Source organism: Melospiza melodia, chromosome 5 (genome assembly GCF_035770615.1).
Source record: "Melospiza melodia melodia isolate bMelMel2 chromosome 5, bMelMel2.pri, whole genome shotgun sequence".
Lineage (NCBI taxonomy): Eukaryota > Metazoa > Chordata > Aves > Passeriformes > Passerellidae > Melospiza > Melospiza melodia.
In genome coordinates, this window is record NC_086198.1 from 42,022,948 (window position 1) to 42,044,466 (window position 21,519).

The 21,519-nt window shown below is 49.1% G+C and overlaps 1 protein-coding gene and 1 long non-coding RNA gene across 2 annotated transcripts; one reads left to right on the plus strand and one right to left on the minus strand.

Annotated features, from left to right (window-relative positions):
* Positions 1 to 211: 211 nt before the first annotated feature.
* On the minus strand, positions 212 to 20,835 carry CNOT6L (CCR4-NOT transcription complex subunit 6 like). The gene is made up of 12 exons (XM_063157140.1): positions 20,791 to 20,835; positions 8,027 to 8,148; positions 7,734 to 7,920; positions 7,262 to 7,347; positions 6,834 to 6,923; positions 5,986 to 6,054; positions 5,577 to 5,734; positions 5,053 to 5,207; positions 4,642 to 4,793; positions 3,707 to 3,931; positions 3,043 to 3,245; positions 212 to 2,946 (listed from the first exon to the last, which is right to left on the minus strand). The coding sequence occupies exons 2-12, from the start codon at positions 8,136 to 8,138 to the stop codon at positions 2,734 to 2,736; spliced, it is 1,650 nt and encodes a 549-aa protein (XP_063013210.1). The 5' UTR covers positions 8,139 to 8,148; positions 20,791 to 20,835; the 3' UTR covers positions 212 to 2,733.
* Positions 12,976 to 18,326, plus strand: LOC134418617 (uncharacterized). The gene is made up of 6 exons (XR_010027825.1): positions 12,976 to 13,668; positions 14,785 to 14,913; positions 15,896 to 16,012; positions 16,371 to 16,434; positions 17,415 to 17,471; positions 18,227 to 18,326. It is a non-coding gene; the product is annotated as an uncharacterized LOC134418617 (long non-coding RNA).
* Positions 20,836 to 21,519: the final 684 nt, after the last annotated feature.

A 21,519-nucleotide genomic window follows, 5' to 3' on the forward strand; every position in this document is an offset into this window, starting at 1 on the left:
ATGATCGCCACCTAAAATTATTTCTAACTGAAGTAAGTTCTTGGCCGATGCTTGGCAGAGAGGATTAATACGTGAGTGGTTCCCACCAGGTTCTCTTGGGATCTGGGTTACCTTGGAACACCAAAGGGTGAGGGGGGAGGGAGTGTGCGTGACCAAACTTGTGGAAGGTTCAGTCTCCTTGCAGTGAAAGAAGGAAGCAGAAATATTCAGCTGCATTGTACAAAATTCTCTTTTTATATATATATATATGTATATGTATATACACACACAAAACCCCGTAATCGGACAGATTCACCAGATTGAGTTTTTTTAAAAAGTTGCTTGTAGAAGGGTGTTGGATTTTGTTTTCTCTGCTGGCTTTAGGCAGTGCTGTTGCTGGGGAGTGGACACCAGGCACCGTGTTTGGGAAGCAAACAGAGGCAGTGAGCAGCAGGGAAGGGCCTGGAGCCTTTTTTCCAGGTATTGCCTGCAACATGCCGGGAACCGAGGCCGGGAAAAAAAGCACCATCCCCTCACTGCTCCTGCTGGGAAGGGAAAACCAGGAGGAAGCCACACAGGAGAGGCAGGTAAACATATGCATTGACTGAAACATGAACAAAACTGGGTTTTTTTGTGCAATGTCTGTTAAAAAACCATTTTGTGTTAAAAACCATGTGGCGTGATGAGCATTGGGAAGTGCAGCAGAGAAAATCCAGTGGAACACCTTGGTGCAACAGAACACTTCCATGGCTAGAAACCCAAGGGAAATCCAGCAGGAGCAGCTTACAACATTTGCCAAGGTTTGGGTTTTCCCATCCCCATCCTCTTCCACCCCCACATTACAAAACATTGGTGCTGGGTTTGGATTTTTATTACTAAATGGGCTCCTCTGCAGTTCATAGACAGTCACGGGCGAATTGGAAATTCCATTTTGTACAAACAGCTCCAAAAATACTGGGAGTGAAGTATGGTTAGGAAACACTGCTCATGCTGGGACCACTGTGCCTGGAGGAACCGGGGGAGCAGAGCATCCCCCCCTCCCCAAAAAACATACAGCAGCTGAATACAGAAAGGTAATGTCCACAGAATTAAGTTTTTCATGCTATTCTACTTTCCAGTGCTCTCCAATCCATGTGCCATGGCCAGGTAGGGAATGCTGAGGTATATTCCAACAGAGATACCTCCACCCAGAGGAAAATCCATCTCTGGAAAGGGATTTTTTTCCCCTCTTTTTGTTGTTGTTTTTTTTTTTTTTTTTTTTTTTTGGGTTTTTTTTTTTTTTTGTTTGTTTTTGGTTTTGCACAAAGCAAGTGCTATGCAGGACTTTCCCCCATTGCTTCCAATTGATCCCAGGCCATAGATGACACCCCCATTTTTTAGGTACTTTTCCAAGGGAGTTGTCACTTTGCTGAACCCATTTTTGCCTTCTGGCCCACTCCACCCCCTCCCTGGCCCCTAGTCAGAGTCAGGGAATAGTTTCTCCTCTAAGTCAAATTGATTTTTTTCCCCCTATGGAAAATGTCCTGTGTATAAAATGATAAAGGAAATGTTTAATTAAAGAGGAGCAGCCTGACTTGGCAGTTTTGCAAGACAGAAGATGGCTCTTTTGTATTTAAAACTAATTTCACAATTCAAATTGGACTTTTTTTGAAGTATATGAACGAGACATAAATATAGGCTTATCAATCTGCTTAAAAATTTCATTCACATCATGGAAAATGCTTTTCATTTATTAAAAATATCACATTTGGAGACTAGAAACAGTAAAGTGCATGAAAAGTTTCAAATAGAAATTCAAGAAAATCTTATAGCAGCAAAAAAGCAGAATAAAGAAAAACTTAAAAACACAGACACGACCTTTTCCTATCACTTGCCTTTTTTTTTTAAACATTAAGCAGCCAAACAACTTGGGTTTTTTTTGTTTGTTTTTTTTTTTTTTTTTTTCTCCAGAAAATTGCATCGTGTTTAATGCCTCTTGAGGCACAAGGTTTTGAACTGGCCACCCAGAGCATTAAAAGGAAAGAAAACAAAGATTTCCAACACATCCAAAGAGCATTAACATTTGGGAAGGAACCAGCAGGTTTTTACTTCAGCCCTGACTGACAACAGCTCCCAAACAAATTGGAACCAGGAGGATTTAGAGCTCGAATTTGATCACAGATACTTGGCTATCTTTGGTTTTCTGATAGTACTGAGATGAGGGGCAGGGCCATGCTGCCAATCGTTTATAGTCAGGTAATTAAGTGCTTTGATAATGTGCAAAATTTATGTTGAATGCAGAGTTGAGTCTCCATTTTGGATTTGAACAAACAGTATTTCTAACATTCTTCCTACAATACAAGCATCTCTAGTTTTGTTTCTCTTTCTCCTAAAAGGTTGGCTCAATTTGCCACGTTCTGGAAAAAAGCATTACCTTGAAATATGTTAAATGCAAGTTTTTTACATCTCTTTTGTCCATTTAGAAGTGCAGCTTCCTACTGAAAAGAAAAAGCCAGTTTAAAGTAAAATAAAAAAAAAACCAAAACACAAACAAAAATTAAATTAAAAACGGGGAAATAATACTTTGGGGAATAATACTTTGGTTCCAGCCCTAGTGCCAAATGATACCGACGTGCACCAAAATGTGCAAAAATCTCTTCTCAAACACATAAGGAAAGGAGCTCGAAGAAGCAGCTGAAGGTTGGCCATACTTCACTCCTATCTAGAGGGATTTACAAGTGTACAGGTCCGTGGGGCGGGCGGGAGCTGCACTCACTACCTGCGGGAGGGCAGGTGCACGCCGTTCACCAGCGGCAGCAGCGGCGGCTGCAGCTCCAGCTGCGTCAGCAGCGAGAAGTGGTCCGAGGGGATGTGCGGGTGCGGGCACCCCGTGATGTTGTTGTCCACCAGCCACTGAGGGTCCAAAGGGCCCAGCACTCCCAGCACGTTCATGTGAGTGTTGGAGTAGAAAATGTAGTCAATCACACCCTGCGGAGAGAGGGAGGGAGCGTGGTGAGGGCGGGGCCCGCCCTCGCTAACCCCGGGGCAGCCGAGGTCAGGGAGCCGAGCGGGAGCGGGGCTTACTTTGAAGTCGAAAGTGTAATTGGTGTAAGGCATCAGGTTGTTCTCGTAGGCGCTCTTGAGCTGGAAGCCGTGCGTGATCCTGCCTTCCGAGGCTCCGTTCTTGCCGTTGCCGCTGAAGTTCATCAGACACTCGTTGTAACGCAGCTCCTTGAAGTCCTTGTGGTTGTCAGCTACGATGCCATTGCTCAGGTATTCCACTACACCTGTGGGCAAGGGGAAGGGTTTAGGAAGCTGCTTTGAAAGACAGCTTTGGGATATTAAAAACCAGAAGGCCACCAAGGCACCATGAGTTCAGAGTTAGCAAAGCAACCCAAACCCCCCTCATTGGAAAGTCTTCATCAGGAACTCACTTCTTTCCTACTTATTGCTGCTTCAGGCATGGGTGTTTATGTAATGATTTATTTAAGATCTAATTGTGCCTTTCTACACTTCTGCAGGTGCAGCCAGCTCTCCTGGAGTGTCTAGCTGAGCATGAAAAGCAGGCAACTCAGCCGGAGGACTCACAGTCTCTTCAGCCAGATTTCCAAAGGCAGCATTTCCTAGGAAAGCTTTCATCCATGCCTTCCCTGGGCAGTGCAAACAACCCCCTCACCTTCAGAAGAGAAAGCGGACCTGAACGTTCTAAGAAGGTAAGTTAAAAGTCAGGCCTAAAAGCCAGCCTTACCTGAGTCAGGCAGTGAGTTGAGATCTGCACACAGCACCAGAGGGATTGAGTTGGGATCTGCTGTTGGGCTACTGGGCCTGCTCGAGGCTTTCTCCAGGATGTTTTTCAGTTCTGAGACGAACATCATGGTTTGGATGAGTTTCACATCTGAGTACTCGGGGTCCCAGTGCATGTGGGCATTGGCCACAATGAGCAGCTGCTTGTCCACGTGAAGCGATTTCATACCTGGACAAACAACGTTAGCAGTGAGAGGCTCTGTGTTCCTGCTTGTGCATACTCGGGGTGTAGCTCCTCAGAGCTCAGACACAGCAGCAGATGGGTGTGTTTTCATTGCTTAAACCTGCTGAAATGCCTGTAAACAGCCCAGGGAGCTCCTTCCAGCCTCCTCTGAAGCCATGAAAACCCCAGCCATGGAGACAGAGCAGGGTGACAGAGCCATGGGGACATAGCAGCTACCTGTGTTGGAATTGTCTGCTGCATCTCATCAAACTTAATGAAAATGTAACAGTCAATCAAGAGGCAGGAAAAGATACCTGATAATCTCCTCCTTCCACATCAGCACATTAGCACTGACATCTAATCACTGGGGGCGGGTGGAAGGAGTCAACCCAGGGGAGGAAAAGAGAGTTGAAAATAGAAGTTGAACATTGTTGCCAACTACTGGTAAGAGCAAATGTGTGTAAACACATTGACCTTGGGAAAGCTGAGCTGCTCAAGCAGAAAGTAACAGAGTAAGTAAGCAGGGATAGAAACCTGAAAGGAGAAAAACAAATGCTGGGCTGCGAGCACAGCCAGACCATGTCATCTCTGCCTGTCTGAGCCACCATGGGCTGGGTTTGGCTGCACTACCAATGGGAACAGCGTGGATTACCTAGGAATAACTCGTGCCTGTCCCTGGAACTAAGTAGCAGTGAGGACACCACAGTCATACTCACTTGCTCCAAATAATTCCTTGTGCACCTCCAGCACCACAGCTACCCCGATGTTGTCCTTGGTCATCACTCTGTTCAACATGGCTTCTGAGCCCTCCGAGTTGGCCATGGCCACCTGATTGAACTCCACCGTGTGCTTCTGCACCAGAGTGAACCTGGGCAAGGAGGGGAGAAACAAGTGAGCAGCTGTGACACAGCCCCTGTGGCAATGTCCCCATCTGAAAAACATCCCTGTCTGCTCTCACAGGCTCCCCCTCTTCCAAACCACTGGGCACAACCCGAGAGCTGCGTTCTTCTTTTGCAGTGAAAACTCTGAGAGTTTTCACTCTCAGGCTTTGGGAAGCTTCCATCCTAAAGACTGGGAGCTGTTCTGAGGTTTAAGTGTAAATTTTGGAAGCTGCTGCTGCCCCTTACTTTTCTGTTTTGAAGAATATGGCGCAGCCATCCACATGCTTTTTCTCCTGCTCCGACATGATTTTGGCACGTGACTTTGGAGAAAAGAATCCGTCATATCCCCGTTCTTTCAGGGCTGGCAGGAAAAGGGTGAAGTATTGCTCCGTTTCCACTTCCTGCAATTGTACACAAACACCTCAGGCTAAAGAAGTGAAGGAAACCCTTCCTTGTGCCTGCCCAGGCTTGCAGGCAGAAAAGCTGCACAATCCATGTCCCTTCCTAGACCAACAGCCTGCTGGGAATGGATGTACATTCCTGCATTCCCTGGAATCCCTCCCACAGGCAAAGTGAGAGGTGTATTTTGGATAGCAGCAGACCACACCTGGTGTGTTTGACACTGGAATATGGATATACAGCTTGCATTGGGAAGACCTGGAATTTGCTATTGAGCAGGTGACTATGGTGCTCCCAAGGGAACATTTAATCCTAAAGGTGGAGGTTCAGGTTTGCTGTTTCTGATGGAAAATGCAGTTATGTTTTACTACCTGAAGACTGATGATGTCTGCATCACAGTTGACGATTTCTTCCATGATTCCCTTTTTCCTGTACTCCCAATTGAGTGCCCAGGACGGGCAGTAGCCATAGAGCTGCCGGGTGGCGTATTTATCACACAACACATTGTAACACATGACTGTAAATGAAGCTGCAAAGAGAGAAAAAAGGAAAGGTTGTCAGCCTCTGGAGATTGTCTCTTTGGCTTGGACAAGAGTGACAAAGCCCAGCGTGGAAAAGAAATGCCCAGCATCCCATTCAAATGGCAAAAATGGTATTTACAGCACAGCCATATGGTAATTTTTCTAGTACAAATGAACAAATTGCTGTTTTCACTCTGATCCAGGAAAATGAAGTCCAAGGTAAGTTTCCCAGTGTGTCACCTTGTGAACACAGATTTACCTGAGGGCAGAATTTGGTCTCGTTCTTTTAAAGTAATCCATGGCCTTGGAGGCAGCTGCTCTGGGTGAACTGCAAAAAATTAAACCAATTATTAATTCAGAGTTTCTATTTGTAAGTTACAGTTCCCAAGTCAAAGTGATGACTGAACAATAATGTGTTTTGCATCCCCAACTCCCCGAGTCTTCAGGGGAGGCAAAAATCATTTAAATGAGTAGCTCTAGTAAGAGAAAAAATGTCATTTGTAAGATTGGTGACTATTTCTGTCTCTTCTTCTCAGATTTAGAAGCACAACCGAAATAAGTGAATACTGAAACATTGAATAATCTGCTGAAGAAGGAGGGTAAACCCTGGCATGGTTCAGCCATCCCTTCTCCAAGAACCTTGCCCTGCATCCATCGTTCCTGCAGTGCCTGAACCTGGGAGACATTGAGTGGCAAAGCAGAAGGCTCAGTTACAGAACCACAAAGCAGGACTCAGGTCAGGTACTGGATGTTCTTAATGGCTTCCGTGTTTCTTGAGCTAAATTTGACATTCGGCTCGCATTCAAATGATTATTTCTGGTGGGGAGAACCAAAATGGCTTCAGCAAGGCAGACTTTGCCCTTGGCTGGTAATTGAAGGGTTTCAAACAGAACAGAGAGAACATTTGGCTGTAACACAGGAGACCCTTAGACAGTACAATCAGCCTCTTCCACTGGGGCTGAGGGTGTGTTTTGGGATATGACTGGAGCCACCAGACGAAAACACTGTGGCAGGGAAGGAATACTCTCCCTGCAGTGGTTCAGAGTCTTGTTTTAACAGCAAATGCTACTTTTAAAGCCTTTTTGCACCAGATCCCTGGGGCTGTACCTGCTAGATTGTCAAGCATGTAGTTCAGTAGCTTTCGGGTTCCGTCTGGATCCTGGTAGAGGCTGAGAATATCTTGGGATAAAGGATTGCCTGTCAACAGCACAAAACAACAGCAGGGGGATCAGCTGCCTGCCTTTCTTGAGGCTTTCCACCCAAAGAAAATTTCCCAGAATGAGAACAGACAAATTAACCCAGCAGGTTAAAGGGTTTATTTCCCTGACTGCAGATTTGAAATGAGCTCCTAAGGAAGTTTAGCAGCACTAAGAAAGAGAAGCATTGTTCCCCCAACTGCCTGGTCATTTTTGGTACCAACTTAATGCTTAAAATAACCTGTAAGAAAAGCCTGAGGTAACAGAGGAAGGTTTTGAGGCCAGCCCCCCTCAGGATTCCCGAGAACTCGTAGGAATATAGAATTGGGAAGAGCTCACCTTTCAAACCCAGGGTTTGCAGCTGGAAGAGCCGTCCAAGTTCATAAGGCAAAACCCGTAACAGATTGTTATTTAAAAGCAATTCCCTGCAGCAAATGCAAAAACACTCTGGGTGAGGATTACTGCAGAACAAACTCCTAAGGTGCTGTACACTGCTCGTCCTCAAAGAGAACACTTTTCACCCTGAACTTTATTATGGAAAGATATGCCAATCTTCCCATGTCAGAGCAGGACTGAAATAGATTCATTAGGGGGGAAAAGGCCACAAAGCCCAAGATGAAACCAGGTATGGAAACAGTGATATATCAACAATCAGTGAACCCAAAAGTAATTATTAGAACCAAAGCTCTGCACCAGCCTGGAGTTTTTCAGGATTATTTGAAATAACAGGCACAGGAAACAAACTGAAACTCTCGGTCGCAATCCCACGCCAGAGATTTGTTGGAAAGTCAACCAGAATAATTCCCCTCACCTGAGAGACACCATGTTTCCTAGTTCTGCTGGTAAACTTCTGAGTTTGTTGGATGACAGATCCAGGTAAACCAGATTGTGAAGCTTGGCAATATCAGGTGGAATGCGAGTAAGGTTGTTGTCATTGAGGTGCAGAGCAGTCAGGTGTGTCAGCGACCACAGCGACGTGCTTAAGCTCCGCACTCTCCCTGCAAGAGCAAAGCAAGGAGCTTAAACCTCTTCAGTCTGGACCCCCTCTGGATCTGGAGTGGCCTGGGGCACCAGCTGTGGGAATTTAAACCCCAACCAACTCACCCGAGATCTCTAGTTCAGCCCAGTGCGACTTCTTCCCGTTGGCCACCTCTTCCGCTGACATGATGGTGTAAATTCTGCGAGGATCTGGAGGATCATATTTTTCCTTTGGCATCCCTGTTAGTCTGAAACACCATCACAACTGTTACTGCACAGCATTCCTTCCTTTCTGTCCTGCCAGGAGCTGACCTTTCCCAGGATACCCTGCAACACCACAGGGTTTATGCACAATACCATAGTCTATAGCAGTTTACCAATGGCAATGGTAAATACCAGAGTTTATGCACAACAACTGTGGGGCTGCCAAGCAGGGCTCACACCTGGGCAGAATCCCAGGACGGAGAAGAGCATTTCATCCTAGGAAGTTGGGGTTTCTGCAGTCACCTGCTGGGTTTCCCAGTTTATCCCCCATAACCCACAGAGTTTTTTGCTGTGTGAAGAGCCTGCAGACAAGATCAGAAGCATTCTGCTGTTCCTGGATTGCTCCCTCCTGTAGCTTCCACAGGGAACCAAGAATTGAAGGGAAGGCTCTTAACTTCAGCTTACAAAGTCCCATTTCTCCACTGCACTGCACTCCAGTTCATGGCTCAAAATTGCAGTCTGAGGGGGAATTAGCTCCATTTTCCCACTAACTATCCAGCTTTTGTGTTCTGTCTTTTTCATCCTCGGGATCAGTGAAGACCTTTGTATTCCTAATGGCCCAGGAGCCACAAAAAGAGCTCAGGTAAAGCTCCCATTTAGCTGTTCTGGGGCACAAAGGGCTCCAGCCCAGTGCAAAATGTGAATATCAGAAGCCTAAGGAAGAGCCTGTGCACGCCAAATTCATCCAGCTGTCCTGATTGTCAGCTCTGATGTCCAATTCAAGAACCATCCACTTGCCAGGGGACACAGGGAGAGGTTTTATTCCATGCCTCCCTAGGCTGTTGTGCTGGGCAGGACTCTGTGTGTGATTTAAAAACACCAGTTTGCTGCTGGCTGATCTTCTCCTCCCCAGACACACAAAATGCACGAGCCTTGATTTTGTACAATTCCAAAGCAGCTGCTCCAGAGGATGCAGCTCTTCCCTCATACAGACTCTCCTCCAGCCAGCTGCAGTAGCTGGGAAGTTCTTCAAACAGCTCCAACTTGAATCTGAGGTAACAAGCTGAGGGTTCTGTTCAGCAAGTCCAGCTAGCCCAAGATGCCACCTTCCCTCTCTGAGGGTCAAGTTCTGCAGTGTTTTCCAGCTGATGCTGACAGCCAGACCAGCGTTCTGGCACGGGGCAGGAGCTGGCAGGGCTGTCCCCTGCCAAGGCTCTCACTCACAGGGCTGCTGCTTCCTTCCCTGACCAGGGCCCAAGGGAACTGCAGGGGCACATGTGAGCCCACATCTATTTATAGCCCCCTGTGATGTCCAGGCGAGGTCACACGGCCAGCAGAGCTATGGGATAAGAGGATTCTGTGCTCACACTGCCTGGCACAGGGCCATGAAGGGAACCAGTTACTTAAGGACAAGGGATTACACCTGGAATCCTTCCATTTTTGCTCCAGAACCCCAAAATCACAACAGCCTTTCCCCCCCCCGCACGAGCAGGCTGCGCTTTGGGAGTGCCAAATCTCTGGTGCTTTGCATTTTGCTGGATTTATCTTCGCTCCTCAAGTGCTGGTGTGAAAGTGGGGAGCACTCACACAGACTCCTCATAGCCACAAGAGCCCCATTCCACCTGCCCTTGCTGCTGCATCTGTCAGATCTCAAACTGATCTGTACCTCTACGGCACCTGGACCCAAGACACAGAGAACTTTGCTGTCCAAACCCAGGATTTGGGTGAGTGCTCTGTGATGAAGTCCTTAAAACCACGGTGCTGAGACCACCTGAGCCACCCCCTGCCCATCCACAGCAGCCCAGAGATGCCCACTGAGCCCATCTGAGAGCTCCAGGAGTGCTCCCTGGCAGGGCACCCAAAGAAATGATGTTGAAATGCAGAAGTGCTCTGCCATTGCAGAGCCATCTGTGGCCATCAGGGGCCTGCAGAGGAGTGAGCCCTGAGCTGGGAGGCAAAGGACATCACATTTTTCAGCTGTTAGTCACTTGAATATTGCTTTGAAATCGTGGTGAGTCAAACAGGCAGCAGTGTCATTGCCACAGTTACAGAAAGGGGAAAACAAACCTAAATCAAATGCGCTTTTTTCTCCTCCTTCTGCATCACAGCAAGACTTGAAAGTCACCATGTGTAATTTTGTTCTTAGGCAAAAAATGGATTCTGCCCAACTCCTGCCATTCCTATCTCCCACTTTGCTTGTCCTGAAACTAAAATAATATCCAGAAATCCCAACCTGGTTTTGCTCAGTCTTCAGGGAGCTGTACTGAGTTCCCTGGATCTGTTAACTCCAAAATCCAGTGTGCATCAGTGCAAATTTTGGCAGGCCTTTCTCCTAAAGGCTCCCCTTGGAAAACTTCTGAAGCTACTAAAACTTGCTCTCTGCTACAGATCCAGCCCTGATTTTGTGTAAATTAAACACAGAATCTCTTCCTCATTTTGTGTAAATTACAGAAAACCCAGAGAGGAGGACATCAGCGCATTAGTAAGAACAATATTTATAAACTCTGGGGGTTCCTAATGGAATTCTGTGGGTCCAAAAAAACCCAGAGGGGACTGGCAGAGCAGGATTCTTCAGTTGCAACTCTAAATGTGGTCCTGGGTGAGCCTAAGCTGCTCTCTGAGGTGGATATAAAAAGGGCCAGGGGCAGGTACTGTGTTCCCACCAGTAAGTCTGTGCCTGCCTTTTCCTTGGACTTTTGGGCTTTTATGCTGTTTTATTTGCTGGGCTGTTTTTGTATGTATGTATGAGGCATGCAAATGACTATCATTTAAAGCCTGGAGAAAAGAAATGAGTACTGGAACACTACTGAAGGTGTGAGGAGTGTCAGAGAGCAAAGGCTGAGTTACTGGGCTGCAGCAGAGGCTTTAATATGAAGAAATGTTTTTTGGGCAGCAAACAACAGGAACTTCTGGGTTTGAGACACACAGTCCCTTCCCCAAAGGGTGCAGAAGATGCACTGGTTAAATGACAGTGCCCATAAAGTGTTTTGTTCAAGTTGTTTGATACCTCAGTGCCTCAGAGAGGAGACAAGTGGAGAAGAGCTGTGCCTGCCTCCTGCTGCAGCCCTGTGTTCATGGATGTTGGGCACAGCTCCACCCTCGCCTGCAGCCCTGTGACATTCCTTGTGACTCTTTCCTTTTCCCCCCCAGCCTCTGTACATGGGTGAGTCAAGCTGCCAAAGCATGTTGGAAGCAATCCAGCAGGCAGGCCTGAGTGGCTCTTCCTTCCTGTGAGCACAGCTGAGTGTCCATGCCCTCCCATCTGCTGATCCCTCCCAGCAATGAGCCACGCTGTGGCTGGCAGGGCGTGCACGTGTGTGCACACACGTTGTCCAAGGCTGGGAGCTGGGAACAGCACCCTTTGGATCTCCTCATCCCCATGGCCATTCCTGTGCTTGGGAATCAGGCCTGAGTGGCTGCACAGGCTGCTTGTCTGCACTGCTCTGCTTTTAGGGGAATGGGACAAAGTCTTACCATTTTGGCCTCCCCGAGGAGAAGAGAAGCACAGCCAATACCACAAACACAAAAACTGGATTTCCTCCTCTGTGGGGCAGGAAAACCAGGTGATTGTTCAGGGGTATGGGAAGGGCATTCAAAGAGACCTGCCAATGCTGGGGTATGTACAGATGTGTCAGCTTAAGGTAAACTATTTGCTATATCCCTATATACAGCATCTAGTGGGTATAAATCAGCAAGAAAATATTGGAGAATGGGGAATTCTCATGGTCTTTGGCGGGGATCTGAGCTTTTGTCATGGTGCTTTCCTGCAGGACTGTGTCCAACCACCTCTGTATACACTGCCTCTGCCAGGAATTCAAGGAGCACCCTGAGTCTGCCCTCCCAGGTACTGTGTCTTTCCAGCTTCTTTCTCCAAATACCCTGACTGGGGATACAGATTAGCAGGGAATCAAATGTAAATGCCTCATCATGTTTTTTTTAATTGTAAAAACCCAAACAATTAAAAAACCATGTTTGAGGAGATTTGAAAGAATCCCTGAGGGAAGTGTGACACAGAGCACAAGGAAATTCAAGTTGAGACTAGGGAAAGGCAAGAGGTAAGCAGAAACCTCCAGCTGTAAATTTAGTGGTGCTGGCGTCCCAGGGGGCTCCAGGTTATCTCTCTGAGCCCAGAGAAGCACAGACAAGTCATAGAAGCAAACAGCAAAAGCCAAGGGGAGGGGTGGGAAGGGAGGGAAGGAGCTGTATTTGATTAATTCCAGAGCCAACTGGCACTCACTTGATGGAAATGCTAATTGTCCCACTGACATACACCCACCAGTTATTCCCCTCATCTCCTCTAAATGAAGCAGGCTTTTCTTAAATCACAGGTAACACAAGCACATCCAGGTTTCCACCCTTCCTCTTCCTCCATGTCACACCCTCACTTACAGGACCAGCTGAACTATTTACTGCATGGAAATCCTCCACAGCATTACACAGCTGCTTTTTATTGTTGTGCTTGGTTAAGAGTCAGTCCTCCCTCCAAAGGAACAGTTCCTCCCTGCTGGGAGCAGCCTGTTACCTCTCAGGGTGTGCATGACAACTCCTGGAACCCACACCAGGTCTGCAGGTGCATTTTACACTTGGTGTTTCCAGAGCAGCTCTTGGAGCAAGCACAGGGCAGGCTGCTCCCCAAAATAAGGCTCTGCTCACCAAAAATGCATGCAAGGGGCCACTGTAGGGCAAGAAGTGTTCCCAGCAGTCAGCCTGTAAATAAATGTCATCAGAAGCCCCCAAAGGGCTGCTTTAAGCAGTGTGCTTGTTTGTTTACACAACTATCTTGCACTGTTTCAGAGAAATGACCCATTTGCAATGCTGCTCCATCCCCTGGGGAGTGCTGGGCTTCTAATGAGATCCAGGACAGAGTGGCTTAAAGGATTAGGAGCTGAAGTCACCAGGAGTCTGGGGAAGGAAGAAGCCAGTGCTGGATCAAGACAAAACACCGTCCTGGGCTGTGGGCATGGCAGAGAAGCAGCCAAGGATGGCTGCAGCTCAAAGCAGGAGGTTTTCCTGGGACTGGGGAGACAGAAAACCCCAAAGAGCACGAGTGCTGTGAGCTGGGAGTGCCTGGTGTGCCAGTGTCCCTCTGGGCCAGGAGGGGAAGGGCTGCTCTACTGACAAGGCTGATCTGACACCCGTGCAGTCAGTCACTCAGAAATGATACACAGAGCCTGCTCAGGCACTGTGCCTCACTCAGCTCCTCAGGATCAATACCTGGAGAGGAGTCAGCTATTGACCTGGCTTTTGAGCAAAACTCCACAGGAATTATGAATCCATGCACACTGAGGTCTTCTCAATGAACCAAGCTTAGGATACAGCTGGAACCATCAATACCCTTTCATCCTTCAAAGCAAAGTTTGTGCTAGGAGAAAAGAAATGAGATTATTTCCACAGCCAAGGTGTCATCTTCCCTTTTCAGTGGGAGACTGCCAGCACTTCCACAAAATAAGCAAAGCCCAGCAACACTTCAGTTACTCTCCCTCAACAATCCAAAGAAAATGTGCCACTGAAAAACTCAATTCAAACAGCTTTAGGGTTACAAGGCTTGCCTTGTTCAACCACAGGTAAGTTTGGATGAGTCAAAGCTCAAGGTTTTAAAAGGAAGGAGGAGAAAAAGGGGGAAAAAAAGCCAAAGGAAAAAGCACACACTGATAGTGGAAATGTTTTGCAATCACTGGCACAATAAATGAGCCTTTTCAGTCTGAACAGGGCCCAGGATGCTGCACAGTGCTCAGAGTAGCTGGGCTTGTATGCTCAGAGAAGAGAGAAGAGATCTGTTAAACCCCCCCAGTTTATAGGAATAAACCCTCTTCTCCAGAGGGTGTGTTTAAATGTACTTTACATTTAAAAAAAAAGTTTGCCTAATAGCCTGAGCAAAGCATACTATTTGAATATTGAAAGATAGTTCAGCTGCTTCTGTATCTGATTATCCCAGTCTTTCCCCTGAGCATTTCCAACTTACTTAAACTTCCAACCAGAATCCCACACTGGTTTGGGTTGGAAGGGACCTTTAAGCCCATCCAGTTCCACTTCTGCTGTGGGCAGGGACACCTTCCAGTGTCCCAGGCTGCTCCAAGCCCTGTCTAGCCTGGCCCTGGGCACTGCCAGGGATGCAGGGGCAGCCACAGCTTCCCTGGGTAACCTCTCCTCAGCTTGTGTGGGCTCCTCTCTGCAGCCATGTGCAGGGATTTCACCCAAAGCCAGGGAATACCTTTGGCAAGTTTCGCTGCAGCTTTTCAAGCAGGTTGGTTTTCTGGTATTTCTGAACATACTGGCAGGTGAGAGGTTAATTACAGAGCTCTCTGAAAGGAAGCTGAAGAAGACAAATGCAGTCCAAGGCCTGGTGCTACCTCCCCTGCTGTCCAGAAGTGGAGAGTAAAGGAAGAGCACAGACACAGTGGGTAGGTCAGGAGGCAGGTAAGGAGTCAGGAATGCTGGAGCCTTGTTGACAGCCTGAGGTTTTCAAGCAGTAATTTGCCAAGCAGAAAATACTTGTGAGTTATACTCATCTCCCCACGTCCAGGGTTGTTTTGTTCAGACCTGCAGCTGCCATGAAATAAATGGCCAATGACTTAAAACTGAATTATTCCCTCTTTACCTGCACCTGGGGGTTCCTAGAGCAGGCAGAAAAACACCTTGCAGAAAAACACCTAGACTCAAACCTCCTGGTCTGTCCACAGGTCTCAAAATACTCCACAGATGTGCTTCTCTCATGCACTCCAAACATTCCTAGTTCCTCTGGTGCACTCCACTGCTTCCCTGTCTTTTGCTCCAGACTGAGGAGGAAGAGGAAGAGGCTCCTTGCACAGGTACAAACATGTCCCTGGAGACTGACCTGCTCCCAGTGGCAAGATATGACTTGGATGGGGGGAAAAAAAAAGGCAAGCCCAGCTCTTCCTGGCACCTGGCAATGTTCTGGTATGTGAGAAGTCATCTGGCCCTGCTTTCCTTTTGCTTTCTTAACCTTCCAGAACAAAAAGGGATTCAAGGAAAGGCATTCACATGTGGGAATTTTTGCCTGGGCAGCCGTTCATCCTGTGCTAGATCCTTCCCACTGCCAGGGCCAGTTGTAAAATAATGCAACACAAGAAACAGAAATTGAATTTTGAGCTACAGGGGAAGCAGGAAGAGCAAAGGATATTCTCCACATGTCGAGGCTGACTCAGGATAAAGAACTTTTTTTTGGTCTCATACCCTTGTGATCTCACACAGGATGGGGATATCCAGCAAAGCACACAAAGTATGCTCCCTGCTTTCCCCCTTCCTCAGTTTTCCTGGGAGCATCCTATGGAGAAAAAAGAGCTACAAATCTGCAGAAGGAAGGCTTCAGCCCTCTCTTTAGATGGTCCTTAAATCCAGAGCCTTTTGAATGGGCCTTTAGATTGATTTCTTAGGAAGGAAAAAAAAAAAGCAAAACTAATTTGTGATTAGAAGGCACAAAGATGTTCACTCAGATGGAAGCATTCCTGAAAAGCGAGGGGAAAACCACCCAAGCAATTCATTCAGCTGCCCTAAAGGGTAAACAGCAAACTTGAACACCAGCCACAAATCCTGATTATTATTAACAGCTTGACCAAAAGCTTATGGGTTTTGTACTTTCTTTTGTACTCCTGGAATCTGATCAACTTAAAAAGATGTGTTTGACACCAGAGCAAGGAGGAGGCTGCCTCTGCAGCAACACAAGGCTAAACATTCCTCCCTCTCCTGCAGCCTGACATGCTGCCTCAGCCCAGGAACTTTTCCTGCCTTTAAAAAATCATGTAAAATGTTTAATTGGGCCTTTCCTTCCAGGCCATTGGAAGCAGCAGTGTGGGGAGCTGTTGGCCTGGAGAGCTGATTGTGGAAGGGCCAGGATGAAGGAGCTTTGCTTTGCATTCCTGTTCCCAACACAGCCTCTGCAGAGCACAGGTGGGTGCAGAACCTGGCAAGGGGAAAGGCCCACGGGACAAGAGCTGCCTCCATAAAAATTCCTGCTGCTCCTGGCTGGGGGCACAAGAGATTTCCCTTTATGCTTTGTTTAGGGTGTAAGGAATAATCCAGATTCAAATCAACAGGGATGGTGGCAGGGTGTTCTGAAGGATTTGTCTCTTCATGTCTGAAATTTCCCAACCCTCCAGCTGCAAGTGGGGGGGAACCCAAAACCAAACTCCTGCTGAAGGGAAAATTTTAATTTAGAACATGCATTTACACCCCAGCCTTCATATCCTGCAAATCTGCATTTGGAGTCTCACAGCCCTTTTATTCACAATTTTTCTGTCTTTCTCAGAAAAACCACCAAGCTCCTCCCCAGCCAGGCAAGCAGAATGGGGAAGACAGCACATCCCACCCAGGTGAATGCTGAGCATAAACGGTGCTGTGCAGTCCCAAACAGCACTAATGACTGCCCTCAGGAAATGCCAGAGCAGGGGTGAGCACACAACACCTACAAACTGCAGGTCAATTACTCCCAACAGCTCACTGGGCTTCTCTTCCCTCCCCTGGTGTGGGTGCAGCTCCCAAAACCCCTGTGCTGGCTGACTGCACCTGACTTGGAGCTACAATTGCTTGGAGCTGCTTTTTGTTGGTCCTGGAGCATTTTTCTAAGTGCTGGTTGAACATCTGCCCCTCCAAGGGATAAAATGTGCTCCCTGTAGGACAGCACACAGAGCATTTCTGCCTGTCTTTAATTCTGTTTGCCATGACCACCTGCCCAGTTGCTTCCTGGTGGTGGCTGAACACTCCAAAAGCTACATCTCTGTAAGGAGATGTCCAAGAGACTGCAAAAATTGTTCTCCTAAACAGGATTCTAGGAAGACTTTCTTCCAGTGCTCCCTTTTACTCAGAGTAACTTCAGTTTGGTTGTTGTTTTGGGCAGAGTGTGAATTTTTTTTTTTTCTCGTTTTCAACTTGGAGAGAGGAATTTTGTCCCACACAGCAGCCCCCCAGTCAGGCTCAGCACCTTGCCATTGGAGGTGGGTGTCACGTAGCCCTTTTGTGAATTTACTGAGCTGCCAGCAATGCCAGTCAGCAAGTTCAGCTAAAGGCCTTCATGGCGCTCTCTGCATCCAGCCCCGAGATCTGAAGGCACAAATGGGACCAGAAAATCCTGGGCATGTCAAGTTCTTTTTGCCCTTTCCTGCCAGACACTTCAGTTTACTTTAATTTGAACTTTTTGGGGTGGTCTTGTGCTGGGAAGTTTGATGACAGCCCCGAGGTGCACAAAAGACAGGGAAGGAGAGCAGCAGAATTCCAGAAACATTGTCACCACGTAGGGATCTTGATAAATAAACCTCCTTTTTTGCTGTTGTTTTTTGTTTTCAAATCATTAAAGGTGACATGGAGAAGCTGCACAGACAAATCACTGGAAACCCAAAGAATTAATCAGAAGGTGAGGTTACACCACACTGTCACTGGAACGAGCACCCAAGCCCTGATTACAGCCTGCCACCAAGAGAACCACAGAATCTGGACAAAAAAAAAATATTACAAGAGGCTTAGCATTTAATGCTCTAAAGCACTAAATCCACAGCAAATCCTCCTGAATCTAAATATGCCTAAGACATATTTTAACTTATTTTTTAAAGTTTTCACAAATGCCATCTTATGCTCCCAAAAAACTAAGCTCCACTGTTACTTTTGCTTTCTCAGTAGTCTGCAAATCAGGTTACAGTCCTGTGCCTCGAGTGCCCTTTTGGCACTCCCCAAACCTCTTCCCACTAAACAGTAAGCAAGTAAAAAGTAAGCACTTATTTGGATTTATCTCCCCTTTTAAGCCCAAGTAACCCAAAAGTGTCCAGCAGATTAGAGCTGATAAAAGCAGAATTTTTGGGGGTGATTCAAGAAAGTTCGCCTGGAAATTATGCAAGTTACTGATGGCTAATTTTACCACCTAAAACCTCGGGGAGGGTTTTAATAAGAAGAAACACATCCCTCCATTTGTGCACACTGGCTCAAACAAAAAGGCCAGTGGCTGCTGTGATCTACCTAACTCTAAGTTTTAATTCTTAGTGGTTTAGATTTAAATTAAGTAGAGGCTTACCCAGTGTGGAAATTAATTAATTTTTCTCCACTGGTGCTTTTTCATTCTCCTAATAGAGTCCACACACATACCTTGGGATCACTTTCTGGCTTTTGTTCTCCCAGGACTGGTGTGAAAGCTAAACTTGGTCAAAACCACGACTGTTAATGGGAAACAACAAAATGCTCCCACGGAATGGAAGTTTTATCCCATGGAAAGAGAACAGCCAACAAGAGAATTCCCACTGCAAATGTGATGGGGCTCCTACAGGTTCTGGATGGGAAGAGGATGGTAAATACACCTGGAGCAGCCTTCCATTTCTCTCTCCTTTCCTTCCCAGGCAGGCAGATCCATGGAAGGAGCACTGCTCCCAGGGCTGGGGAGAAGCACTCTGGAGGCAAGGCAAACAAGCTCTATCAGTGAGAGTGCACTTGTGCAGATAACTGTGCTCCTCCTGCAGCTGGGCTGCTGCTGGCACTGCTCTGGCACTCATGGGTCACGCTCCGGCACGGCACACACGGAGCTGTGCCGGCAGGAGCTCGTCCTGCTGGGTGGGAAACTCCACAGCCACTGCAAAGTTCTGCCTTCCCCATGCTGCAGCCAGGGTGAGTCTGACCAGCAGGCTGCTGGTGGGGAGTCTCAGCCCTGACACATTAGGGACTGGCCCTCCAAGGGTGCCACAAAACTAAACTCTGCACAGGAACACCTATGGGCTGCTTACACTGAGTTTTGTCCTTCAGTTAAACGCACAAATGAAAGGAGAAAGAGCCCATGTAGGAAGAGATAAAAGGGAATAAATTAAATTGTGCTGTACTTCAGCACTCAGAGCAGCCCCCGCTTTTAATAGTAAGAAGGGAACAAAACTGAAAGTGTTTAGCAGGGTTTGTTTAGCAGACAGCAGAGCACTGCAGAATTTCCACTGCTCTGTGAAACCCTACAGGCACACTGCAAGGGAGCTTCTGGAGTCACCTCCAGTCTCCTCAGGAGGAGATCTGGTGTCTGGGCTGGAGCTCCAACACAAGTTGTATTTGGGTGAGCCGACCCCATGCTGCAGGCTGGATCACTGTTCCAGAGCAGGGAGCAGTGAGGTGCCAGCAGTGCACGCTGTCCACCTGCTCCAGAGCCAAATTCTGCAGCCAGGCTGGAAACACCTCCCTCGGTGGGCAGGGAGCAGGACAGGCTGTGGGACAAAGCAAAACTCAGCGTCCTGCCAGCCTGGATCTGCTGGGAGGCACCACAGCCGTGTCCAGGGATGCTGCCCTCCGGGACAGGGATGTGTGGCAGGACCATTTCCTTGTTTTTCACAGAAATGAAATCCCTGGCAGGCAGTGCTCTGCCCTCACCAGAGCTCTGTGGCCCTCCAAACCGGGATACGGGATGATACAATGATTCTAGGAATTCCCTGGGTTGAGAGGAATAATGTGCTATTTTTTTTTCTTTTTAAAAATAAGCACGTTGCCATCATTTTCATTATCAGCCATGTCTACACACCATGAACAACTCCTGGGTGGGTGTTTGCCCCTCTGGGTTAGCTGTGAGTTTTGTGGGTGAGCGTCACATTTTAATTGTAAAAAATTCCCTGCTTAACCATGGCCGTGTAAAATCTTTATCAGCACGGTAACTCAGGAGAAGTTGTACCTCCCCAAAATAAATACTCAGCCTATTCAAAGTTTCCAAAAGGGCCCGATAAAAGCCATTGGTCTAAAGATTTCCAGAAGGTCAGAAAAAATGTGGCGTGGCTGGGAGCAACAGAGCCCTCCACCACCACATTGAACAGGAGCACTGCAGCTTAACAAGCGAGCCCCAGACTGGAACCAAACTCAGTGCTCAAGTGCGTGCTTTCATTTGCGAGCACCACGCCTGGGCTGGCAGCCCAGGTTTTATTGCACTCCTGTCACCCTCCTCCTCCCACGGAACTGCTGCGGACCACGGGGAAAAGGCGGCGAGACCAGCATCTCCCCAAAACTCCCTAAGCCCTAAAGTACCCTCACCCCAAAGACACCGTCACCCCAAACACGCTGGGGTCACCCACTAGTGCCAGGCCGAGATGCCATCACGGCACGTGGCGGGGATTGGGGCCAAGCCTTGGCCCCGTGGCCAGGATTCGCCCCACGGCCACGCACCACCCTCCAGCCCCGGTCTCCTCACGGCTGGGATCAGTCCCGGGGCTGAGGTTCACCTCCAGGCTGGGATTCACCCACAGCTGGGGCTCACTCCATGGTCGGGATTTACCCCATGGCCGGGATTTACCCCACAGCTGGGGCTCACCCAATGGCCGAGGTTTACCCCACGGCCGGAGTTCACCCCACGACAGGGATCTGCCCCGTCGCTGGGGCTCACCTCACGGCCAGGGTTCACACCGGGGCCCGGCTTCACCCCACGACCGAGATTAGCCCCAGGGCCACGGCTCATCCCACGGCCAGGATCCGTCCCCCCGCGCCGGGAATCGGCCCCACGAGCACGGCTCTCCCCACGGCCGCCCCCCCCGGCTCCGAGGTGAGCGCGGCATCCCCTCGGGCAGCTCCGGCTCCGGTGGCAGCGCGGCCGCGGCCTCCGGGGCTGCTCGGCGGTGCCGATCGCCATCTCCCCGCGGCGGGGGCTGCGCCCGCACCCCCCGCACCCGCGGCCCGGCCGCGCCGCTGCCGGCGGGGCCCGACATGGCGGCGGGGCCGCTCCCGCCCGCTCTCACCTGCATGCGGCGCGGCGGGGCGGCGGGGCCGGCGGCGGCGCGGCGGGGCGGGCGCACACGACATGCGGGCGGCGGCCCGCGGGCAGCGGGGACGGAGCCGCGGGGCCCGGACGGCAGCGGCGGCGGCGGCGAGGAGGAGGAAGGAGAGGAGGAGGAGCAGGAGCGGCGGCCGGGGCGCGCAGGGCGGAGGAGACGGGGGCGGGCGCGGGGAGGCGGCGGCGGGCGGTGCCGGGGCCGCGGCGGGGGGAGCGCGGGCACTCGCGGGGCCGTGTCAGCGATCACGGAGCGGCTCCGGTGGGGGCACGAAGGAACCCGCCGCCCCCTTTATCCCCTCGTTTCCCTTCCTGTTCCCCACTCGGTTTCACAGCCGCGGTGGGAGAAGGAAGGGACGCCTGGGAATGCGGGGCGAACGGCGGGGATTTGAGTGTGCGGGCATCTGCTCGGTGTCTGCCACCTCTGTTTCTCCTCCTCCAGGCAGTGGGGTTTATTGGGCGCCCAAGTGTCGGTGGCACGGATCCTCGTGGGCAGCCGGAGCAGGGAAGTGCAGGTAAAAAAAAAAAAAAAAATTAAAAAGCACCAGGGAAGCAACAAGCGGTCGGTGGAGCACAGGGAGGGACAAGAGATCAGGCTCTGGGGCTTTTAATTGGAATTTGCTTTCTGCTGCAGCTGCCCGAGGTGATGCTGGACCCAAGAAGTTCATTGTTGGCCGGAGAGCGGGAAGGGCCTCAG

Excerpts from the sequence above, each read along its gene's own strand:
- CNOT6L (XM_063157140.1), bottom strand. The coding sequence starts at position 8,138 with ATGCCAAAGGAAAAATATGATCCTCCAGATCCTCGCAGAATTTACACC. Across the intron at positions 3,932-4,641 it reads CAAGGAATTATTTGGAGCAA|GTATGAAATCGCTTCACGTG; the intron begins GTGAGTATGACT and ends TTGTTTGTCCAG. Across the intron at positions 3,246-3,706 it reads CAACTCACTGCCTGACTCAG|GTGTAGTGGAATACCTGAGC; the intron begins GTAAGGCTGGCT and ends CCTTGCCCACAG.